Source organism: Sminthopsis crassicaudata, chromosome 4, assembly GCF_048593235.1.
Source record: "Sminthopsis crassicaudata isolate SCR6 chromosome 4, ASM4859323v1, whole genome shotgun sequence".
NCBI classification, from domain to species: Eukaryota; Metazoa; Chordata; class Mammalia; order Dasyuromorphia; family Dasyuridae; genus Sminthopsis; species Sminthopsis crassicaudata.
This window is the reverse complement of record NC_133620.1, coordinates 178,057,618-178,083,662: the sequence shown is the minus strand read 5'-3', so window position 1 is coordinate 178,083,662 and position 26,045 is coordinate 178,057,618. Positions and strand designations below refer to the sequence as shown.

Genomic DNA, 26,045 nt, shown 5'->3' with positions numbered 1-26,045 from the left:
AAACAAGATGACTCAGGGCATTGTGTACAATCTTTGGGATTCTTCTTGGGCGGGGAGGATTGGGGCCCCGATAGTGCAGGGAAGTCATTTCCTATGATTTAGCTGTGCCCTAAGGCATTGCCCCACACCTTGGGAATAAGATAATTAGAGAAAGTTAGGGACAGCTAACTTTGGACCACGTAGGTCAGCTCCACAATCCTTTCTTCCCACTATACAAATATAGAGGAGCCTGAGCTTTTAAAACCCTACAAACTACTCATAAAGAAAAATAATTTAAATAATTTAAAGTTGGGAGGTAATAAGGCTAAGTTAGCCCACATACCCTTTTTATGTTATGGAGAGTAAGAATCAATTTGATTCATGTTAAACCCCTACTGTATGCAAAGCTATGAAAGTGTAAAGCAAAATGGGTAGAGGACTGTTTGGGAATCAGGAAGACCTAGCTTTAACTATTGTCTTTGACATGTATTGGCTATGTATTCATGGACATTTTTTTTTTTTAACTTTTTAGGGCTTCAAGTATATTTATCAGGGTATAAATTAAAGAGGACATGTTAATTTAAATTGATAAATTATTCATACCAATGCAATAATAGGTCAATACTGAAAAAATATATTCAAAGTTTTGTGCTTTGTTTTAATTCCATTGCAGTTGGCATAATCATTTTCTTGGGAATACTATAGTTTTCACCAGATGCTGAATGTTTTATAACATATCACTAGCACATTATGATTTTCTTTCTGGCTATTGTTTTCCTAGTATTTTCCCCATCTCTTTTGTTCTTGGATCTCTTGCATGAAAGATTCTCTTAATAGGATTTATTCTTTTAAGGTAAACATTTCTAGGACTCCCTGACTTTCTTGTAGCCTTTTTGAAGTTGTTTTGTTTAGTCCAAGTCCTGTGTTTTGTTCCTCACTTGGTTATTTGCCTTTTGGAAGCCTGTCTTTTCTTCCCCCTCAGATTGTCAATGACTGAATAATTGTCTTCTCAAAGGCTTCAATCTCTATTACCAAGACAAATTTAAAAATCCCTATTTCCATCAGATGTCTGATGTTGCTAATGTTAGACTCAGTGTTGCCACCTGCAATCACTTTGGTTTACTTTTCTTGTTTTAGGTAAGTCTGTCTTTTGCCTAGGAATCTATTCAAAAGTAATGTTTTTTTTTTAGTTCTTATTTTCTTTATACAACATATTTAAAAGCAGGATAAGCTATATATACCCTTTGAGGCCAAAGGCACTTATTGCATCCTAGGCAATCACTAGTTATCTTGACTTTTGGCTTGCCAATGGATTTTAATGACTGGAAGAGAAAGTAAGGACTTTGGACAGCTCTGGCTTAATTCAACTGCAAATCACGATATAGCTCTTGTGATGTGACTGGTCCCTTTCAAGAATGATGAACAATATTACCTCCATTTTAAATAAGAAAAAAATTATTCTCAGAGAAGAAACTTACCTGCAGTCACAAACCCAATAAATGGAGCAGAGGTAAAGAAACTCAGATCTTTATTCTAGTTGTTTCACCTTTACTGACCTTTCTACCATACCACATTGCCTCTAAGCATTGTCAAGAAACTAATTCCTTTTTATGTCACTGTAGGTATGTACTGTGAGAATAGTAGTGATAAACTCCAAAGCAAGAGCAATTTGGTATAGAAGTTCTGATATAGCAATGTCTAAAATGTACTAAAAAGATGTGTAGCAGTACTCAGCAAGCATGACCCAGTCACAGGCTAATGGAAGGCAGGATATCATCTCCTATTTGTTTTCAGCATCAATATAGCCAGCCATTGTTGATCCAATTTTTCTGGGAAGAAATAGAGATCTACAATTAATAAATGTATATATCATAGGCACAATTAGATTAGACAGAGAAGGTAATAAATTGGTATGAGAGAGGTGGGAAAGAAGCACAGAATTTTAAACTATTTAAAACAGGGGTTCTCAAACTACGGCCTGTGGGCCAGATGCGGACCGCAGAGGACGCAGAGGACGTTTAGGCCACCCACCGGGTTATGGCAAATAGGCTGAGGGGCAGAGACTGAGTGTGAGGTTTTGTTTTTCCTATAGTCTGGCCCTCCCACAGTCTGAGGAACAGTGAACTGGCCCCCTATTTAAAAAAGTTTGAGGGCCACTGATTTAAAATATGCCTTTTATGGATGGACATTCATTTTGTAATATAGATTGTCTCACAGATTGTAGGCAATATTATATTGACTTGAATTCCAGTTGTCAATCAATATGGACTTTCTTATTTTGCTATTCTGAAACTTGTTGTTTCTTTCCTAGATTTTATTGCTCAAACACTTTCCTACACACACCTTTAATTCCAAAGTTCCTTTTCTGGGTTTCCGACTATTATTTTTACCCTACAGTGAGAAAGAAGTTTGATACTTTTTACAAGTTTGAACATTGTTTCAGCGTGTCCCTGGCTGGACTTGAAACATAGCCCTGAGAAGCTTTGGTTTCCCTTTCAAGGCCCCATTCACAGTAACACCCATAGATGACACCGGGAGAAAAGAACCTTTTCCTTGATGGGAAATGAATGCACTTTCCCAAAGAAAAAAAAGGAGACATTTTCTTTCCGAAAGCATTTCCTCATTGCGATAATTAAATGTAGGGGCTTGCGATCTTTAGAACTTTTCAGTCTCACCACAAAACAGTCACTAAACCGTATGATTAAGAAATGGGAGATTCACACCCTTATTAGATTCAGTAACTAACTTGCCTCAAAGGGTTTCTGGGAGAAAAAAAACCTAATACCCCCATTATAAACTTCTTGACTGCTCCACTGAAGAGATCCCCGACCTTTTCCATTCCAACCCTGTATTGTAGCCAATTTGCAAAGGCCAGGAGGTGTTTTGCGAGGGTTTTTTCTTTTAAGAAATTCAAACAACTCACAGAAGAGATATGTTTTTGGTAAATATTTTTTTTGCTCGTTGTCTCATTAGACTGAACTCTATAACAGCAAGGACTCTCTTTCGTAATACACCCCCATAATCTAACACAGCGCCCAGCATATAATAAAATCAAATGCTTGTGTGGTCAGAATATGAAGTGATTCCCACGGTCCGACCCCCCCCACCTCACAGGTAGCTCCGGGGCTAACGCTGCCCTTCGCCCCAAGTCCACTTCTCAGGCTACACGTGACAGAGCCTCCCGCAAACTCCTCCTTTTCCCACCCCACCCCCAGGGCCCTGACCCGGAGCCCGAGCTTAACTAGCCCAGCGGCGCGAGCTTCCCGGGCAGCCTCCGAGCGCCGGGTCCGGGCTATGGAGCGGAGGGGCGCCTTCTGGTGGGCACGCTGCCTGCACTTCTGCCTGGCCTTCGTTCTCCCGGTCGGGAACTCTGCCCCTGCGCCCCGAACGCCGGGCCCTGCGGTGGGTAAGTGCTGGGCCATCCCTCCCTCATGGCTGGCTCTGGAACAAGGAGCGTGGGTGCTGTATATTTGTTATTTTTAAAAGTTTTCTTCATTCCCCGCCTTCATTTCAGCCGAAGGGGGGGAAGGGGAGCACTTCGGACGTGTGTAAGGCCTGGGCAGAGAGAAGACAGAAGGACGGCCGGACCGCAGGAGGGAGCACAGGGGGAGTGGAGGGAGAAAGCGAGTTCGGGGGAGGGAAGGAAAGAAATGAGAAGGGAAAGGGGGGTGCCCCCGTCCGCCAGCCTGCTTACCCACAGGTCGGGAAGGAGCTACGGGGGTTGGGGTCCTGCCAACTCAGTCAAATAAAACGAAACGAACTCTGCTAAGCGCGAACACCGAGTGGTCAGCTCCGACTTTCCATTGTTTTTACATGTGCAATCACCCTTCTACCACCACGAACCTTTCCGGAAGTCGAAAACTAGAAAGCTTTCTCCTTACTCATCCAGTTCCTCAGAGGAGGAGGAAAAATTGGGGAAAATACCGCCTCCTGACCGAGGCGTTCTCCGTCCTCCCCGCCCCCGCTCCCGGAGCTCTTCCCACAGCGGAAGTCCCCCAGAAGCACGCGCGTGCAGTGGTTAGCCTGGAAGAAAACGCTTCCATATCTTTCTTGTGTGAGGGGCTGGGGCCGCGCGCTCCCCCCTGTCAGCCTAGCCCCGGTGACTCCGCGCCTCCGGCGAGAAAGCGAGCCCTTTCTCCACTGCAGTGATGGACCTGACCAGAAAGCGTCTCCGGTGATGTCCCAGGTGTTAGCGGCGCTTTTGTGGCTCTGAAAGGGCACGGAGCACCTGTTCCATAGCAACACGGGGCGGGATCCTGGGGGAGAGCAGAGCCCACATACCGGAGGCCCTCTGAAGTCGGTGCTCTGGCCATTTTGAAGTCTTCTTTGAGATTTAAAGATGCAATTTCACAGTATAAAAGAGCTCATCACTCTGATTGTAGGGACTTAGTTAAACCGTGGCTCAGTGAACAGTGCTCATTTCTTCTTTTGGGGAAAGGAAAGCTAAACTTGGCCCAGGTTTGCAGGAAGGATCAGCCTAAGTCAGTGGTCCTCAGACTTTTCTAATAGGGGCCAGTTCTCTGTCTCCTGAGGGGCTGAGGGGCTCAGCCCATTTGCTATAACCCCGTGGGCGCATAAACGTCCTCTGCGGGTGTGGGGCCTAGTTTGAGAACCCCTGGCCTAAGTGCTAATGCAGCAGTTGTGTATGATTACTACTCAAGGTGAACATTTACAAAAAAAAAAAAAAGACCAGTATTTCTTACGGCTGTCAGTTTCATTACTTACCCCCTCGCTCCTATTTTGTCAAGTATTGTTAGTAAATCCAGAGAAGTGCTGCCAGGTTTTATGTAGGTGTGCACATCACCGTCATATATTCACCTATATTATATACCAATCCCTCTTCTAGGTTAGAGGTATAGAAAAGCCAACCTCTTGGAACATTCTCCCCTAGGGGTACCAAGAATTCATAGGTAAGTAAATTCAGGACATATGTAAAAAACAGTGATTCAGCTTACTGAAGAGTGGAGAAACCATGGAAGTTTTTTTGAAGGAGCTTTAAAGGCAGCCAGGAGTCCCAAGTGAGGAGGGAGAATACTGCAGGTGAGGAGGTCCAAGGATATGGGGATGGGAGATGAACTAGCTCGTTTAATGAATGACAAGAAAACTAGTTTGGCCAGCAAGCCGCCAGTTTACGAGGGGAAGCAACATGCAATAAAACCTGGAAAGGGAGGCTAGGACCAGATTTAGAAGAGTCGAGTTAGAGTTTATGTTTTATGGTAATGAGCCATTGAAGTTTGATGAGCAAGGGTTAGATCTATGCTTGTCCATGCTTATTAGTCAAAAGTGTCAGAGCTAAGGGTCATAACTTCATAAGTTAGAATGGGAACTAATCGGAGAAGTCTTTCTATCAGAACGCCTTCATTTTATAGATGAGCTAACAGTGGTCCAGAGCTGCGACTTGTTCAGGGTCACACAGGATTTGAACTTGAGTTCCCTGACTTGAAATCCAGTACTTTTTCTGTCACTAAAATTAAAGTTCAGAGCCAGAATTTGAACACAAGTTTCTTTGCTCTCTAGGCAATTAGTTAGCACAATGGATAGAGTGGGCCTAGAGTCAAGAATCGTCTTTTTGAATTCAAATCCAACCTCTGACACTTATAACTGTGTGACCCTGATGAGGTTTAGAATTGGAGGTACCTAAATGAAATTAGGGTTTAATTGAGGTCTAGTGGCAGGTTCGGGGTACAGGGAGTCAAGTGGAGCTCCCCTGCAACCTTTTTGGATTCGGTGCAAGGAGACTGAGTTAAATGAGGTCTAGTGGTGGCACAAGAGTCCTCTGTAAAGGAATTTACAGACCCGAAAACCTAGATTAATAAAAGAGGTTTATTATGGGGTTTGGAAGTAAAGTCTAGTTAGTAAAGTTTGAAGATACGGATAAGAGGGCACCGGAAACAGTGTTCTAGTGGGCAGAGATCCTTGGCATGCCAGGCATAAGGCTGTCGTGTTTGGGACCTCTGCAAAGAGAAGGCTCAGGTCTGGCTCTTTTATAATAGGGAGCTTTGGCTACAAGCTGAAGGGGGCTTGTAAGTGGAGTCCTAAGTTGGCTCCTGGCTGGATTTCAGCCTGGGTTAGAATTTGAATTTTATTCAATGGGTTTCTGGACTCAGCCAGATAACTAAGGTGAAAACTGTTTGTGCTAGGGGTGGAGTCCCCTCCCTGAGGCAGAGTCCTAGGAGGTTTTCTCCTTTAAGGATTTTTCAGAGTTTTGGTGTTTTCTCTCCAACCCTAAGCAAGTCACTTAATCCTATTTCCTCAACTATCAAATAAGATGGGGAAGGAAATCACAAACTATTCCTGTATCTTTACCAAGGAAACCCTAGGGGGGCTTTCAAAAAGTTAGACCGGATTGAATAACAATAACAACCCTGACTCTAGATCATAGGGCTTCTGAATTTGAGAGCATTAGTAGGGAAATATTTGGATAGGATTGTCTCTCCCCTCAAAAATCTTTGCTGGCCCACTTTTGCCTGCTGAAAAGGATGGGCCATCTCCAGGCATCTTGATCTTTATCTTGCCACTGGATCCAAATGGCTCTGGAGGGGAAAGTGAGACTGGTGACTTTGCACAGACCTCCTTCACTTAAATCCAACTCACTTGCATATTATGGCATTATCTCCCTGATTTCATGATCCTCTTAGAGAATGAAGGACAAATAACAGCCTCTGTGAGCAAAGCTGGGCTGGAATTAGTTATTTGGAAAACTCATTCTTTCTTTCTTTGCCTCCTTCCCTTTCCTTCCCTCCCTTCCCTTCTTTCTTCCCTCCCTATTTCCCTCCATCTGTCCATATAAGGTATTATAACCTTACCTACAGATACTTTTAAAAGCATATTTTTTCTTCTTTTGCACTTCTGAAACCTTCCAAGATATCTTGGAAATTTACTGGCTTGATTTCTTAAGAACCTGACCTTAAACCAAAAGCAATCTGATTCTAATTGGTCACCTATAAGTCCTAAGCCAAGCCCAATTTGGTTTTTGTTTGGGTCCTAATGTAAATAGCAATCTTTTCTGTTTTTGGCCAGAAACCCAGAGAGTCTTCCCTTCTCAGATTTATTCATTCTTATTTAGATTTTTTGGGACCAGGCTTTTGGAGAGATGCTTTTCCTCAATTGCTACCTAATTTTAATCACTGAATGGGTACAGTCTCAGTTTGGGTCCTGTTGAAGACCTTAGGTCAAGGTTTCCCATTTCATCCAGGGCCATCTCCAGTCATTTTGATCTGTATCTGGCCACTGGACCCCTATGGCTCTGGAGTTAAAGGTGAGGCAGGTGAGATTGCACAGCCCTCCTTCATTTAAACCCAATTGACTTGCATGTCATAGCATCACCTCCTTGATTTTGGTCCTCTTCAAAAATGAAGAACAAACAAGAGCTAAAGTAATTTTGATGCCACCTTGTCTTTTATATTAATCCTCTCTATACTCTTAAGGGATGGTAGAGTGAGTGTAATAAATTGAGGCCTTGAGGCCTTGGGGCCTTGGAATCAAATAGACAAGTATGCAAAACTTGGCTCTGATATATTGACTGTACAATTAGTATTTAGCTTTGGGAAGTGATGCTGTAACACAGAAGTGATGTATCTCTAGACTTTGTCCCCAGAATTTCTTCTCCCCAAAAGACAGAAGGTGGGGAGATTATGGGTAATAGTCCAAGGTTTACTCAAAACTGCATAAATAGCTAATAAACGCAGACAAATAAAAGCTACATACCTAGCTAAGGAATGTGGAGCAATTAAAACCTCTTATCTGTTGCTCCTTATTTGTCTCGTGTAACATTCCCCATCCTAACTTCTGTAAAAGCTGTTGTTCCTTAACTAAATTGTGATCTTCCTTATAATTTTCCTTTATAATTTTACTAAGCCCCAACTTTTCGGGATAGAAACACTTCCTGAACCATTTTTCATTTTCTAGACTTCCTCTGGAGACTAGCCTGTCAACTATGGTATAAAGAAACTTGTGACAAAGAGAATCTCTTTGACTAAGAACTGTGAGTCTCATACACTTCATAAATGAATTGGATTGAGGTGAGGGAACCCTGTGTGAGGTCACCTGCCTCACTTTCTCCTTCATAGGCATCTGGGTCCACTGATCAGATATAGATCTGGGCAAATCATTTTACGAATCAGTGCCCCTGGACACTCTTTTAAAAGTAAATTATAAAGCAGGCTTCTAATTTGAATCTTGTGTGAAGCCTATCCTTTTTAACCTCCTTTTATCTGTCTCTTTTCTCTTTTCTCTCCCTGCTCTACTTCCATTTTCTTCTCTTCTTTTTTTTTCTCCTTTCTCCTTTTCACATCTCTACTTTATGTTACTATAAATCTTTTAAATCTAGATTAGACATCCTCCCTAAATCCTTTCTTATTTAATCTCCACAGTCTGTAATAACCATACCTTACTTCAGTTTTGCCATACTATTTTTCCATGCTATTTTTGTATTATTGAAGCATGTAGTGTATTTCTATCAGGGTAAGTTTGATGTGCAATCTAAACTTTGTATGTTCCCGAGAGTTTTCTTCCTCTTGACACTTTTCTCTGTTCTTGAATCCTTTGCATCTTTTTCTTATCACTAGGCCTGCTTTGCCTAACTCTAGCCCTGAATTATCTCCATCAGTTACCACTATTCGAGTACTAAAAAGTGCTGGAGGAAATTACTTTGCTGAATAGATCCACTACTAATTGATATTGTTCAATCTCAGTTGTGTATACTCACTGCTGCCTGACAATCTTTTTTCCCCCCCTTTCCTAATGCAGTCTCTATTTCATTTCCTATAGAGAGAATGCTCCAAACCTTCTCTTCTCTCTTCTAACAACTCTCTTCCCACCCTCTTCTCAGCAGAGAATCTTTCATGTTTTATTGAGAAAATAAGATCCTATTCTCTGTGAGTTCTTTCTTTTACTTTTTAAGCAATCTCTTTGGTTTCATCACTCATTCTCTCTTTTACACCAGTTCCTGATGCATTACATACTAACGCCAATCTTTCTTTTTATTCCTTGATCTCATTCCCTCCTTTGACAGATTATTTCTTCTGTGCTACCTGCAAGCATGCAAGATCTCTCTCCTCTTTAAAACAAAAAGAAACAAAACCAAACAAAAAACAACTCACACTTGATTCTACCATCCACTCAAGCGATCTGTCATCTTTTATTTCTTCTTTTCACAAACTTTTATGAAAAGATGTTTATACTTATTGCTTCTTCTCAATTTACTCTTTTCAATTTATTACAGTCTGGCTTCTAGCTTCATTACTCAATTGAAACTGCTTTCTCCAAATTTACTGATGGTCTCTTACTTGCTAATTCTAAAAGTTTTTCTCCAGTCCATTTCCTCTGCTGCATTTGACACTGTTGATCACTCTCTTCATTGAACATTTTCATCTGTCACTGTTTTCTCTTAGTTTTTTCCTTATGTTTCTAGCCAATTTTCAGACATTTGCTGTATGATGTTCATATACTTACTTCATATACTTCATATTATTACCTCATATATTTACTTCCTGTTGTGGGTATAACTGTCCTTATCCTCTTCTTCCCCTCCTTTCTTTTAGCAACTTGAACTCTATGCATTTAGTTATTTTCTCTTAGGTAGGTGACTCAGATCTTTGTCTGTCTGTATGTCTCTCTTCAGCCTTAATTTTGTCAAGCCCAGAAAATAAATCAACAGAGAGTCACAAAGGTAATGCAACAGTTGTTAACTCTGAAAAATACCAAAGAGCTCACAGAGGTAATACTCCAATTGTTAATTCAAAAGATAAAATAACATAAAAAAGCTTTCTTTATTCTGTTGGGAGTAAAAAGGGGGAACTAGATACATGCTCTGTGACCCATAGTATATAGATGCTGAGCCTTGATAGACAGAGTAGTGCCAAGAGAAAGAAACAAGCAGTCTGTTGTAGCCAAGGATGTGAAGGGATAACAGCAACAATGAAGGCAAGTTCGACTTATAGCAGGACTTTAAGACTGAAATGTAATTCTTATAAGTATTTGAGCTCAGGGACTACCTGGGGCTGGTTTGAAACAATTCTGTAATTTTGCTGTAGCAGAGCTCACTCAGAAGATAAGAGCAAAGGATTGTTGTAATGGCAATCTTAGGGCACAGCCTGTTTGCTGGGCCTTATCTCTGGAAAACAGTGTCTTCTAATAGTAAAAAGAGAGGAATGAAAAGAGATAATCCTAAGTCTCTTTATTTCTCTCTAACTACACATCTGTCTGTTCCCTTCTCTTTTCTCTTACCCAGTCACAACCCTAGTTCAGGCCCTCCTCATGTCTCCCTAGATTATTTAAATTGCTTTTCCTTCCACTCTCTTCTTTCTACAAATTATCTTCTATACATAAAGCTGCCAAACTGTTATTCTAAAAGTGCAAACCTGACTTGACTATTCATTTGATGTAGAAGGTTCAGTTGCAATCTATTTCCTCTGGAGTAAAACATGAAGTTTTTTTTTTTAAGGAAATCAAGATAATAGTATGAATTCATAGCTTTTCAGAGTTTATACTTTGTATTTATTATTCCATTTGCAACACTGAAATGGCAAACACTGAATAATGTCACCACAAGTGAAATTAATTGTATTCTAACAGGCAGGCAGTCATAATTTATGTGGGAATCATTTCAAAATCATTGACTTATTGGAAAAATTACAAAAATCAGTAGCAAATTAGAAGGTTAAAAATGAGAAGAGAGATAAGATGATGTGAAGTTGAAACAAGTGCATTTTTATCCACTTAAGGTTTTATCTTGGACTAATTTTGGGCAAATTACTTATCTTGCTTCTCCAGTTTTCTCATCGATAAAATATGAATGTTCATGCCTACACTCCTTTTTTTAACAAGGTTGACACCTCATTGCATTTCAGTTATTTTTTGCATCTACATAGTTTTCTAGAAGTAGAATGTCATAGTCAATATATCATAGTCAATAATATAATTGCTTCCAATTATATTGATCTTAGAAACCATCTAATTTAACAAGCTCATTTTGCAGAAAAGTAAAATAAAACTCAGAGAGCTGTCAGGTTCATACAGGGCTCTTTTATAAGAAAGTGAATTTAAGTCTGCACTAAAAATTCTTTCAGAACATGGACAACAAGTTAGTAACTTTATGTCATAGTATGATTATGTAATCATATGTAGTAAGAGCAATAGGTATTTTATTCAGTAATGCATAAGTAAAGTAATGATTGAAAATTCAACTTAGTTAATGATTCCCTCTCCATCTCCTACTAACCTCTTATAAATTGTGATACCTAATATGAATATTATGGAATATTATTGTTCTGTAAGAAATGACCGACAGGATAATTTCAGAAAGGCCTAGAGAGACTTACATGAACTGATGCTAAGTGAAATGAACAGAACCAGGAGATCGTTGTATACTTCAACAACAATACTGTATGATGATCAATTCTGATGGATGAGGCCATTTGCAACAATGAGATGAACCAAATCAGTTCCAATAGAGCAGTAATGAACTGAACCAGCTACACCCAGCGAAAGAACTCTGGGAGATGACTATGAACCACTACATAGAATTCCCAATCTTTCAATTTTTGTCCACCTGCATTTTAGATTTCCTTCACAGGCTAATTGTACACTATTTCAAAGTCCAATTCTTTTTGTATAGCAAAACAACTGTTTTGGACATGTATACATATATTATATTATACTTTAACATATTTAAAATGTATTGGTCAACCTGCCATCTGGGGGGGGAGGAGGGGAAAAATTAAAACAAAAGGTTTGGCAATTGTTAATGTTGTAAAATTACCCATGCATATATTTGGTAAATAAAAACTATTTTAAAAATTGTGATACCTAATATCCTAAAGATAAGCTGTCTTCAAGGTAATACTAGATTTTTTTTCAAATTTCTGTGTGTTGGGGAATTTGTGTTAGTTTAAAAACGAGTTAACATGTCATAGTTTTGGAGTAGAGACCAATATTATGAATCAACATTCTCATAATTGTACATAGGGAATCATTAATTGACCAGTAAAGGTTTCTGGTGACTGTTGGTGGTCAGTCTTTGGCATTGTCATATGGTTCAACAGGGAAAACTAAAAGCATTTCTCTAAAGTGGAAACATTAAAGAAGCAGGCAGGGATATCTGCTTTGGCACTATACCCTAAGGACTATGGGAGATTTCCATCTAACTTGAAGCTGAAACCTTTCATATGAGTTGTCACCCCCATTAGAATGAGAGCTCTTTGGAAGCAGAGACTGTCCTAGTTTTATAATTGTATCCTCAGACCTCAAAGCAGTGCTTTGCACCTAGTAATTTCTAAATAAATATTTCATTCATTTATTTACTCTAGTTATAAATACCCCTTCTATGCCATTTTCTTTGTAATGTTGTAAAAGGGCACTGCTTGAACTAGATTTAGTTCTAACTCCAGTCTTGCTGTGAACTTAGCCCTCTTATGTGGTTATGTATCCTAGGCTTTTTTTTTCCTCTGTAAAATTAGTGTGATTGCTAATATTTCATTCAACTCTAAAATTCTGTGGTTCTACAAATAGCTAGCATTTGTCATGTGCTTTAAACTTTTCAAAGCCTTTTAAAAATATTGTCTCATGATCACAATAACCCTGGCAGGTAGGTGCTGTTATTGACTTCCTTTTTAGATGGGGAAACTGAGACTGAGAGAATTTAAGTGACTAGCCCATGGTTACATAGTTCTTAAGTATCTGGCTGGATTTAAACTCTGGTCAGATTAGAATCTCTATTCACTCTGCTGGCTAACTAAATTGGAATATGTCAGTGATAGTGATAGAGAAAAACCAAGAGCAAGAATTGACATTGTTCAGAGTAACAGTAATAAAATGATATTTTGATGTATCTCAATATACAGTAGGTATACACACATATACTTGAAACTCTTGTGTTTCATACAGTTGGTTGTGGCTGGCCTGAGTGGAGTCTCTTATTACATTCTTAAATGTAATGGCTTTGACCCTTGGGATAATTTCCTGGTAGGGGTAGTAGTATTAAATCATGGTTAATGTGAGCATCCTGTTGCAGTTCTCAACTGCTCCAGTGAAGCAGTATTGGACATTCCTCCCTTACAACTGTTTCTCTTGCTAAGTTAAATAGTAGAAAAACCTAGATAATGGGCAGCTACTAGGGAGCTTTCATGAATCCTACAGGGAAACTTCTCTAAAAATTGCATTCAATTTTTGGTAATCTTAAATATAACTCTAGATGAGAAAGTAGGAGACAGGTCCAAGCTCTATTGTTAACTCAGTATATGATACTGGGCAAATCATATTACCTTTCCTTATAAATTTTTTTTATCTGGAAAAATGTCATAGTCATACTTAGAGAATAATTTTCAAATCATAAATCTTTCACAGAAACATTATATTAAGATACAAAGTAGTATCTTGTTACAAGGGTGTCTCCATATATTTCATTATGCAAATTAGGTTCTTACATATTTATGATATCTCTGAACCCAACATTGTGACCCAAGTTTATGAGTCAGTAAGCCAAGTCATTTCTTCCAACTGTTCTGTTTCCTCATCTACTTACATGGGAAGATTGCATTTAACTGTAGGGCACAGGAACATGTTGCTGACTTAGAACTTCTCCACCAATGTGTGAAGAAATGCTTTCAATTTCTTACAAAATTGTGTAAAATTGAGCTTAGAAGCAGAAGAGTTTCAACAATATTTCCTTTCGATTTATAGGACAGTTTTGGCATGTGACTGACTTACATCTAGACCCTACATACCACATCACTGAGGACCACACAAAAGTATGCTCATCATCCCATGGAGCAAATGCTTCCAACCCTGGGCCATTTGGAGATTTTCTCTGTGATTCTCCATACCAGCTCATTTTGTCAGCATTTAATTTCATTAAGAGTTCTGGACAACAAGCATCTTTCATGATATGGACTGGGTAAGTGATCAAGCCAATAGCAGCTAGAATTTACATGGTGTCTACTTTATGAAATGACTCAACAGAATAGCAAATGACTTATGAAGATGTTATATGAAATATGTTTTTTAATGCTTTACATGTATTTGTTTCCATAACACTATATAAAATTAAGATTCTTCTTTTAGAAATGCTAAGAAATATTATAGAAGCTACTCTTTGTGTAAGATAATTTACTATACATTTTGATATTATTAAATGATATATTGTGAAATACTAAAAATTTCTCAAAGTCTTTGGAAAATGTGTCTTAGAGAAAATATTAAATATACTTTATCATTGTGTTGATAGTGCTTATAAGAAGCCATTGGATATGTTTTAAAATAATTTTCTATATTATATTTCTTTCTATATTACTCCTGTCATGAATGTATGCTTAGGTGTCTTGTACCCCAAAAAAGTCAGAAACCAGAAATTGTCATGTTCTCAGAATCCAAGAGTTTGAAAAGACCTTAGAAGTTACCTAGACCAACCAGGACTCAAATAGGGTTGCCCACTACAATTGTCCCCCACCCCCTATCCCAAGTATTCATCCATTATTTGCTTAAAGATCTCCAGACAGATTCCACTGTCTACTAAGGTGGTCCATTTCATTTTTGAAGAGCTCTAGTTTTTGGGAACTTTTTTTTTTTTTTTTTTAAACAATAAGTCCATATTTTTATGTCTGCCGTCTCTTTTTGATTGCTTTATTATACCCTTTGGAATTAGTCAAAACAGTTTCTCTTTTTGGTATTTTCTCCTCTTCAACTGTCCTTCTAAGTCCATAACTTTACAGCTTTTACCTTATGTTTCTCCCCTATACCCTTTTGGTTTTTCACATTTAGATGTTTTCCTTTGGTTTTTATTTCTCTGGTCCCTCTGGACTAACTTTCTTCTGAAAGAATCATTAATGACAGCTATTCATTTTCTGTTCTACTTTAAGATTAGCAAAGGACATTACATATATTATTTCATTTAATCTTTGCAAAAACCCTATGAAATATATGTGATTGTTGTTGTTATTCCAATTTTACAGATGGGAAAACTCAGTATGTAAAAGAGAGAAGGTTTAAAAAGAACTATTGATTGCACTAGTGAAGTAGTGAAAAATATCACTGGTACTGATACATTTTTGCAATATTATTTGCAGCAGGTTTTTATGTTATGATTTGTAAACATTATGTGTCTAAGGTGATTGAAAAACTTCTTTTAAACCATTTTTCTTTAATTGCCATATGTTTTATTAAGTAATGAACTCTATCTTCTCTTCAGGGATAGTCCTCCTCATGTTCCAGTAAAGGAACTCTCTACAGATGTAGTCATAAATGTCATTGGCAACATGACAACCACCATCCAAAGCCTCTTTCCCAATTTCCAGGTTTTTCCTGCGTTGGGCAATCATGATTACTGGCCACAGGTAACTATATCTTAAAGCAATTATGATCTTAGGGGATAAAGATCTATTTGACTATTTGATGGGAAAAGGAGTGGGGATGGGAGTATAAACAAAAATAAATGAACTATTGCTTTTGTAGAGAAATATAGAGTTAGTTTCTTGGTTCTTCAGAGACTGATTATTTATTTGAGAAATCACTACAGCCCCTTTTGTTACTTTTACTCTCATCATCTAATTTCTTTTGATCATTTCATCTTTTTCTTTTTAAATTGCTTGTGCCTGGGGATGGGAAAGAAAGGAAAAGTGATAAACCTGAACTTTTAGGTTGTCATTCTGGTTGGCACTCTTGGTCGAAGTTAGTTTTGAGAATTATCTAAGAATTCCAGTTATTCAACGATAGTTCCCAGGTGCTACAGATTTAAATAAGCGTGGCTGAATAGGCTGCTGCAGTATATGTTTAAAATTACTCCTAAATTCTAGAATGAAATTTAAATGTCAGATGACAAAGATTTAGTGCTGTGAAGGATGTTGGGGGAATTTTGGTTCAACAGAAGTAGACAATTGTTTAAGTTAAAGCCATAGATAATATCCAAAGACACATTATATATTCATTGTATTTTTTGTTTGTGCTTAAATGTGACATGGGCATTAAATAGTGTCAAAAGACACATTTTGGCCAATTTCGTTTCAAATGTGTTCTTGTCTCTTCTGAACAGATTCAATCACCAACTTCACATTAATAATGCTAATTACTGATAACATTTTATTTGAAGTGGTAAATATTGCATGCTATTTAATAAGTCAACAAGAACTTATTAAATACTTGAAAATGCAAGGAAAGGCCCTGCCCTTAAGAAACTCACAGTCTGATGGAGGAAATAACATGCAAAGTTAACTGTGTACAAATAAGATAGAGACTGAATTGTTTGGAGACAATCTCATAGGGAAGGTACAAAGATTATGGAGCTTCACACTCTGGGAAAATTTCTTGTAGTGAGACTTCAGCTAAGACTTGAAGGAAGCAAGGAGGAAGATGTGAGGTGGAACAGAGTTCTTGACATGGGGCACAGACAGTGATATGCAAGTAGAAATATTTATTCTAAAGACATCTGGAGGTCATATGACTCTAAAACTCAGAAGAGAGCTGAATGCTAGAGACAAAAATTTGGTGGTCATAAGCATTGATTGAGGCAGTATCTGAAACTAAGATTAAATAAATTTGCCAAGGGAGATCCATGGACAAAACTTTAAGAAGCACACAGTGTGTACAATTATATATGGAGCCATGAACAATAAACTGAGACATAACCCTTAATCAGATAGGAAGAGAAGCAACTTGATACTGTGTCTGAAAGTCAAGGAGGAGAGAGGATTTTGAAATCTCCCAATATTCAATAAAGCTTGGATAATCTGAATAGAACCTAAACTATTTAAACTTCATTTCCCTTATATAAAACTGCATAACACAAATCAACATCTATGTTGTATTTTAATTTATTTTGTTAAAACATTTTTTAATTACATTTTAATCTAGTTTCAGCAAGACACAAGAAGCCCACAAACTATGAATTTGACATTTCTGATGCTTGGTGTTCTATTTAGAAATGAGTGGAAACCTTCTAGAGGCGAGTATTGTCAGCCATGGAACTGTGGAGTGCAGAGATTTTAAAAGTAAGGCAGGACCAGGGAACTAGTCATATGGGGATTAGAAAAGTTGATAGTTTGCAGTCAGGCTATCTTAAAGTCTACCAACTACTCTGGAGTCCAGAAGAGAGCACAGGTCAAATGTGAGACTAGAACCAAGAGTCAAAAGCCAGACAGAGTAGCAGAAATTAAGATATATGGAGATGCTAGAGAGCAGTAAGCAGAAGGTTAGGAATCATAAAAGCAAAGCACAGTCAGGTCATATATGACTATTTGAGGATGGAAGAGAAAGAACAATGAAAAAAAATCTGGATATGAGGCAAGATGTAAATTTATTAGAAAGTGCCAGGACAAGAAAAGCTGGAAAACGCAAGAGAAATTAGTACCAAGGAGAATTTGAACATGTAGCAAATGCCAAAATACTACTTATTCTATTGCCTATTGGAATTGAGAGCACATAAAACTCTCAGCTCATGAATCTTTTTGGTAAAAAAGCTTTAATTCCTCAGTTTGAGAAATCACAATATTATTTCTAAAAACATCAATATCAATCATATCTGTCAGTGTAAACGGTGTCTATTTGGGGTTCTTTCAATTTACATTGTTACACTCATCATGGGTTTACCATTTTCTTGCTATTGCTTACCCTCTGCATTAGTTCTTAGAAGTTTTCCTATGTTTTTCTGAATTGCCCACATTAATATCTTTTTAAAAAAAAAATCAATTTTTATTTATCTTGTGTTTTTGTTACCTTTCTGAATATACCTCTTTACCTTTCTGAATATACCTCTCTTCTCATATAACAGATAATAGGAAAGACAAGAAAAACAATAAAAATAATCAACATTTCATTTTGTTTGACAATATGTGCAGTGATCCATACTCATAGGCTCACTCCCTCATTTGATAATTTTATTAAAATGGTTTTTGTCCTCCCATCATTATCAGAAATGCAAATTGCATCATGAAAAGCACATAGTCAACTTCTTCCAGAGTTGTCTATAAATAATTATAGCTGATAATTAGGCAATCATGTCTGAGAAAGATGCTATTGAATTAGAAGTATAATGTCTATTGAAAGCATGCAGATGTTTACCATAGATACAGAAACACATACACATATTCACATCTCCACCCATTACAAGAAGAGGTAGGTATTTGCTTGGCAGCCTTTGAGATTCCTTTTTGCTCCCACCCAAGGAAGCAACCTGGCTCAGAGTCCTTAATTAGTTTTTAGATTTTTCCCACTCCCCTCTACTAGTAGAAATCCTGGGTGAGCCTAATGCTGTTGCTTCTAAAGTTCTTTATTCTTGACTATAGATTTAACACATCTAGAAGGCTATATGGTGAACTAGATGAAACATGATACAGGAAGAGATCCTTAATTCTGGTTGCAGAAGTCCTCTTGTGGTCACCTTGAGCAAGTTTTTTTTCCCTTCCTTATCCATAAAATGAGGGAGTTGACTTACATGATGTCTTAGTTCCTGTTCATTTCTGAAGTGACCTGGCATACTGTAATCTCCACTTAATTGCCACAAATAAGGTCTAAGAAAGCTTTAGGGTTCTTAAGTCATGGATTATTAGTGAAGTTGTTTGATATGTCATTGTGTAACATTCTATTAAGTGACCCTGACCTCTGATACAAAACAAAACAAGGTAATTCATTTCAGTTAAAACAAGATGTTTGGTTATTACTTAACCTGAATATAGGAGTTACCATCATGTATTTAGCAATTAGGAAAAATCATCTTGAGCTAATGATTTGGGTCACATTGGGCAATGACTAGGATGCTATATTGGTTCTGACATGCAATCATAGGGAAAAAGCTTGATTTTTTTTAAGCATAATGTCACAAAATATGAATTTATTACAATGATTATCTGATTCTGAATGTAACTATAGAGTCTTAATTTACATTTCCATTCTTTAAAATTAAGGTGTGGAAGCAGCTAGGTGGCGCAGTGTGTAGAGCCCTAAATCAGGAGGATCTGAGTTCAGATCTTGTCTGAACACTTCTAGCTGTATGATCCTGGGCAAATCATTTAGCTCCAATCGCCTCAGCAAAAAAAATAAAAATAAAAAATAAATAAAAATTAAGGTGGTATGTTTTAAAATTATTTATGCTATTGTAACAACTGTCTTTTCGCCATGGATATAAAAGTAATATCATGCATTTGTCAAGGATTCTTTTAGAAGCTCACGCCATTTTGAAAGGTAAAATGAAAACAAATGTAAAGAGTCTTCAGATGAAGAGACAGTATTGAAATAATAATAATAATAGCTAATATTTAGATAATGCTTACTGTATGCCCCTCATTGTGTTCAGCACTTTACATTTATTTCATTTGAGAAGCAGATTTATTATCCCCATTTTATTTTTTCAACATAGAGAATTCCTAAGTTTGGGAACTTCCTTACCTGATAAAGATCCTTCATAATCTGTCTAAAACTTTGTAAAATCTTAGAAAAATATATTCTGGAATGGATGATGGCAGTGTGACAGTGGAAGGAGCACCTTCCACTCAGCTCAACCTGATGCTTACTATATCTGTATGATATTGGACAGGTCATTCAGTTTCCCTTGATCTCAGTTTCTTTATCTGCAAAATGAGAGATTTGGACTAGGTTACCTCTGAAGTCCTTCCTAGCTCTAGATGTTTTGATCCTGAGACATATGAAAGATTTATGGTTTACTCTGGATCACACAGTTAATATGTGTTAAGAAGTAATATTTGAATCCAGGTCTTCCCGTTTTAAGTCCAACAACCCACTCGCTCCATCACATTGCCTCAGATAAAGAACATGCTAGAGTAAATTGGAAGGGGATATGTTGTGGGTAAATTACAGAAACAAAGGGGATCAAATTAGCATTGCTAATTATATTAAATTATCAGAAGATTTTGTATGAGTTAGAGTTCTTATGACCATAAGAATATGATCCTTATGTTAGGTTATTAATTTTAAAAATAGTTCTACCATAATATTTTTCATCCATGTACCTTAATCGAAAATTTAATGATGCCTTATGTTATTTGGTCAGGATCAACTGCCTGTATCTACCAGCAAAGTGTATGAAGCTGTAGCAAACTTCTGGGAACCATGGTTAACTGAGGAAGCCATCAATACTTTGAGGAGAGGTAAATTTCAAGAACTGTAGATTCCTTTTTGCTATGCTTTGAAAACATGTGGTTCGTACTTGGTCCTTAATTAATTGCATTTTTTGGGTGTGTCATACCAGTCCCAGAGAGCTCTAGCAACCTTGTTTTACTGCAAGTCTGTGAGTTGTTAACATTGCTTTAGTACAGTTGCTACAAACCAGTTTATCTTGTAAGTAGTTCTGTCTCCTGCCTCCGTCTCTCAATTTATGATTATCTGGAGAAAAAATGAGCTTGTGACACATGAAACAAAAGTTGACATGTATTTGAATATGAATTGAAAATAGCTCTGAAATCAGTGCAGTAGCCAAGACAATTAAAAACTGTAAACATGGGGCAGCTAGGTGGCGAAGTGGATAGAGCACCAGCCTTGAATTCAGGAGGACCTGAGTTCAAATTTGGTCTCAGACACTTAACACCAATCAGCTACAATTCTGCAAGACTTAACAGCCATGTACAGTTTAAATGGCTGAGCTTTTCCAAAGTAGAATGGAATGGTGAGATGTTACACTTTTAAAAATGGACTTGCAGGAAGTATTTTATTGTGCCTGTAAGGATGAGTATAAACACATAGTATACCATAATACCCAATCTGATACTTTTATATATATGTGTGTGTGTTTGTGTGTACATAGACACACAAATATCGGTGACTACACACACATACATATGAAAAATTTTAGTACCATAATCTGCATTTTAGACTCAAGCCTGCCCAAATCAATATTTAATTTCTCACTAATCTTTAGCCAAGCCATTTCTACCTTGGAAGGATGTTCAACAGTAATAGTACTAGTAAAATAGTAGTCAGCTTTACTCTTCTTTACTTTTACTTACCTTTACTAAAGCTCTGCCACAATCAAAGATGTTAATATTCTTGATTTTATTGTCACTCCAAATGTATTACCTTCACAATCCTAAATTCAGGCTTCCTTGTGAGCATATAACTGCAGGCCTTTCCTATCTCTGCTTACTGCCAATCCAGTTGCTCCAACTCCCTGTTTTCTAAGCTGTCAACCCACCTTAGCCTCATTTTTCTTTTTTCATCCCTTTCAATTTTAGGTTGTTGTTGACCATTGTATCTCTTGCTTTATTGTCTTTTTGAAGTTTATCCCTAAAATTTCTACTCTTCCTCAAGTGATAGAAAACTCTGCTAATGGAAAGTGACAGAACCTTGCTGACTGGTTCTACTAAAAATTTATGTTACTACAGCTTAAAAGATCTTTACAACTGCATGCCAGTTCCTTTTTTTTTTTTTTTTTTTTGATTGACAATTCTGTTTTCCGCATTGTGTCCCCAGTGTCTATTTTTTTTTTTTTTTTTTTTTTTTGAGGCTGGGGTTAAGTGACTTGCCCAGGGTCACACAGCTAGGAAGTGTTGAGTGTCTGAGAGCACATTTGAACTCGGGTCCTCCTGAATTCAAGGCTGGTACTCTATCCACTGCCCCCCCAGTAGCTATTTTCTTTTCAAGTTACCTACACTTTCATTTCCCTCTTTTCTTTCAGCAAAAGACCATGATTCATACTTCACTGAAACAATTGAGACTGTCTTATTAATTTTTGATTTTCCCCAGTTTTAAATCATTTCATGAACATCTCATACTTTTTCTTCAGTATGGGAGGATGAGGTGGCCCTTCTACAATTTCCATCTCTTTGTGCTCCTGATCTCTCTGTCTCTTGTCCTCTGGCATCATTTGGTCATTTCTCCATATTTTTACACTTTTCCTTAACTACCAACTCCTTCCCTTCTGTCTTCATAAATGTCTAGTCTCTCATCATTACCATCATTATTAGCATTATTAACAATTTGTGGTTATAACTAGCTCAAAGCAAAGTTATTTATTAAGATGACATAGTTAAAAATAGTAGCTCCAAAGCTCCTTTCACCCCATAAATATGAGGCATGTGCTCCCATAAATACAATCTCCATGAGAAAATTAGGCACAGACTTACCAGACAGTAGTAACAAAACAAGTTTGTTGGGAACACATGGCTAAGGCAACATAACCTCATGATCTTTTTCTTTCCTTATGGAGTCCTCAAGTAGCTCTTGTCTTGATTACCAGGGCTAGTTCTTTTTGAAATCCATGTCTTATTCTCTTCTCTACTGCAAGATGTCATGTTCTTTGAAACTACCTCTTTGTATTTGTATCTGCCTTTGCTCTCTCACCTATGCTTTAACTCTTATTATCTATGGGGATTTAATACAGAGGTTTTTGTTTTGTTTTGTTTTGGTTCTGTGTGTCAATGATAACAAGTGATTTGCCAAAGGTCATACAGCTAGCAAGTTTCTGAAGTCAGATTTGAACTCAGATCGTCCTGACTCTAAGGACTGGTCCATTGTACTACCTAGCTGTTGCCAATGGAGAAGCTTGTTTTTTACTGGGCCAGAACTTTGCTGTTAGATTCCATGGCTAATGGAGGGCAAGGAGAAGAGAAATATCCTTCCTTCTCATGCTGTGGGCAAAAGGGTCTCTTTCCCAAAGCTGCTCCTGGATTGGACTCTCCCTACCATCCAAAGGCATCACCAATTTTCACTGGGCCAGTGGGTGTTCCCCTTTATGACTCCTTGTGGCTATTTTATTCAACATAAGTCAAAGGATTATTATCCTTTTGTTAACATATAGTTAAAGCATTAGCTCTTTATCCTGTGACTTTATCAAATGAACTGCAGGAGGAAAACCAAACCAGCACTCTCTTATGTTCTAATTAATTTCCCTAAACTGGGTTTTCCCTTCTCCAATCTATCCCTCCTATACAGTGGCCAAATTGATAATAATAAAAAGATGTGCTTGACTTTGTTACTTCTTGCTCAAGGAACTTCATTGCTTCCCTATTGTATATTCAGGAGGATTAATAGCCCTGGTGTGAGGTTTGCTTAGGACCTCTAATCCACCTGATTCATCTAACTCTCATCCATGGCTCCAAGAAGCTGTAATATGTGCAATGGCCCCCCAGTAAACTGTCTTGGCAGATGGCTAAACTAGTTTGGGGGTGACTATCAGGCCCCAAATCTTTAAGGGAAAAAGGAAGATAACCTCTTCCAAGCATGTGAAGACTCACCCTGGAGGAATGGCTGGATGAGAACAATTTATTCCAACATAGCCATGAAGGCAGCTGAAGCAGATGTTGTAGAGTTCTAAGATCTTGGCCATTCTTCAAAGGCACCGAGGTCATCTACTGTATCCTGGGCCATCACGAGTCATCTTGACTTTTTTCCTGTCACTTTACTTGGATGACTCAGGAAGGAGGAGTTAGGAGAGTTTGTTCAACTCTGCCTCATTTAAATCCAGTTCATTCCCAAGTCAAAACATCATTTGTGATGTCATTGGTCCTCTTAGGAAAAAAAGGACAAACAGCAACATTGTCTTAAAATACAATAAGTACAAACTCCTCTATTCATCATTTAAAGACCTTGATAATCCATCCTTAGCCCATAATTCCAGGCTGATTTTATACATATATATATATATGTGTTCTCCATCACATATTCCTCAGTCCAGCTGGAATTCTTACTTTGGGTTCCCCATTCATCTCTGTCTGTGCTTTTACCCTTTCTTATAATGCTCTCCCTCCTCACCTTAGCACCTTAGAACTCTTGGCACCCTTCAAGGCTAAGTTAAAATTTTACCTCCTTTAAGAAATTTTTCTTGATTTCCCAAATCCTTTCATTTTATAAATAGAGAACTAAAGTTCTCTATTTATATTAAGGTTAAGTGATTTGTCGAAGATCACATAACTAAGTGCCTGAGAAAAGATATAAATTAGATAAATTGTAAATTAGAATATGGTACTCTATCTAATGAGCTATTTAGCTACCTATTTATTTATTATTATTAATTTTTTTTTTCCTGAGGCAATTGGACTTGCCTAGGGCCATACAGCCAGGAAGTGTTAAGGGCCTGAGGCCAGATTTGAACTGAGGTCATCTTGACTTCAGGGCTGGTGCTGTATCCATTGAATTACCTAGCTGCCCCCTGTGTATTTATTTTTATAAAATCCTGTGTTACTTATCTGTGGACATGTATTCTTTAGCAGGATGTAAACTCATTATAGACATTTGGACATCTGTTTTTCTTTTGAATTTATTTCCAGAGCATTTAGCATAGTATTTGACATAAATATCTGTTGGTTGATAGATTGAGACAAAGGTCCTTCTATAGTTCTTAGTGAATCTTTTGTTGTAAGAATATTTTAAAAATGATTTTATTACATTTTATATTAGTTTCATGGTTTTTCATATTTTACTATATTTTTATTTTATTTTAATTTTATTTTGGTCTCTATCTTGGGAAACAAACAAACAAAAATAAATTATAAAAGAGATAGCTCTAAATTAGGAAGAATGCCTTTTCCTACAGCCCTGAAAAACTATACAAAGGCATTTTCATTACTCTGTTTCATGTCCCACCATGGGCTCTAAACTCTTCTACCTAAATGACTTTTTTTCTGGGAAAGATTAAGCCCAACTTCCAAGATAGTCCAAACTCTATACTAATGTTACTTGATTATTCTTTGCATTTATAGGTTCATAAAATTTAGATCAGGAAGTGAACTGAGAGGAAATTAAGGCCAAAATCTTGCCCAAGGTTTCACACAGTCAATAAACAACAATTACCCTAGTTTTCTTACTTATCTGACTGCTCTTTTTTTTCTTCCAATCAATAATTTTATTTTTCCAAATACATGTAAAGGTAGTTTTCAAATATGTGCAATCTTTTAAAACATATTTCCACATTTGTTATATTGTGAAGAAAAGTCAAACCAAAAGGGAAAAACCATGAGAAAGAAAAAGCAAATAAACAAACAAAAAGAAGTGAACAATACTATGCTTAGATCCACAATCAGTTATCATAGTTCTCTCTTCTGGATGTGATTGTTATTTTCCATCTTAAGTCTATCAGAATTGTCTTGGATCACCATATTGCTGAGAAGAGCTAATTCTGTTAAAGTTGATCATCTTCCTGTCTAATGTTCTCCTGATTCTGCTCATTTTATTCAGCATCGATTCAGATTTTTTCTTTCCAGGCTTTTCTGAAATTAGCCTGCTGATCATTTCTTATAGAACAATAATATTTCATTATATTCATATACCATAATGTAGCCATTCCCCATTTGAAGGGCATCCACTCAATTTCCAATACCTTGACATTACAAAAAAGAGCTGCTACAAACATTTTTGCACATGTAAGTCTTTTATGATGTTCTGGGGATCCAGACCCATTAGTAGTATTGCTGGATCAAAGGGTATGCACAGTTTATAGTCTTTTGGACATAGTTCCAAATTGCTCTCTAGGATTGTTGGATCATTTCACAATTCCACCAACAGTGCATTAGTGGCCCAATTTTCCTTCATCCTTTCCAACATTTATCAATATCTTTTCCTATCTCATTGCTCTTTTTCAGTCTCCTTTGCAGGCTTATCATTCATTTCACACTTCCTAATTGTGGGTATTCTCTTAGATTGCCACTGAGTCCTTTTTGCTTTATTCTCTCTTGGTTACCCAAGAAGTCTTTTGATTTAGTTATCTTTATGCAGATGACTTAAAACTTCTCTCTTTCCCAAATATTTCTCTTGAACTTCAGTCCTTCATTACTTAACATTGCCAATTGGACATTGAAGAATTAGCTCAAATTCAACATGCCTTAAATAGAACTCCTTATCTCTTCCCTCAAATCAGCTCTATTTGCATTTTTTTTGAGGTTGTCATCATCTTTTTAATTATGCTAGTCTTATTTTAGTTTTATCTTGTATTCTTCAATTACCATCACTGACATATCCAATCATTTGACAAATCTTGCTGTTTTACCTTTACAACATCTTTCAATTCTGATTGTCTATCTTTGTTTACATAGCTATTACTTAGTTCAGGCCCTTATCTATATTAGTGGTGTCAAACTCAAATACAGTTTTAATAGTACTAAAATGTGGATTAAAATAGTGTCCATGTCCTAGGG

General features: G+C 37.2%; 1 protein-coding gene and 1 long non-coding RNA gene across 8 annotated transcripts in view; one reads left to right on the top strand and one right to left on the bottom strand.

Annotated features, from left to right (window-relative positions):
• Positions 1–1,490: 1,490 nt before the first annotated feature.
• LOC141566012 (uncharacterized) lies at positions 1,491–23,267 on the bottom strand. Its single transcript, XR_012489217.1, has 2 exons — positions 23,151–23,267; positions 1,491–1,808 (listed from the first exon to the last, which is right to left on the bottom strand). It is a non-coding gene; the product is annotated as an uncharacterized LOC141566012 (long non-coding RNA).
• Positions 3,176–26,045, top strand: part of SMPDL3A (sphingomyelin phosphodiesterase acid like 3A) — a 98,669-nt gene continuing 75,799 nt past the window's right edge. For 6 of the 7 annotated variants that reach the window (XR_012489216.1, XR_012489212.1, XR_012489214.1 and 3 more), the window contains exons 1-4: positions 3,177–3,385; positions 13,660–13,873; positions 15,164–15,308; positions 19,973–20,069. Coding sequence is in view for 1 of the 7 variants with exons in the window: in XM_074309970.1 (XP_074166071.1) it covers positions 3,274–3,385; positions 13,660–13,873; positions 15,164–15,308; positions 19,973–20,069 (568 nt within the window). In the remaining 6 variants the exon portion in view is untranslated. Of the gene's footprint in view, positions 3,386–13,659; positions 13,874–15,163; positions 15,309–19,972; positions 20,070–26,045 lie in introns of all 7 variants that reach the window. The other variant, XM_074309970.1, reaches the window with a different exon arrangement.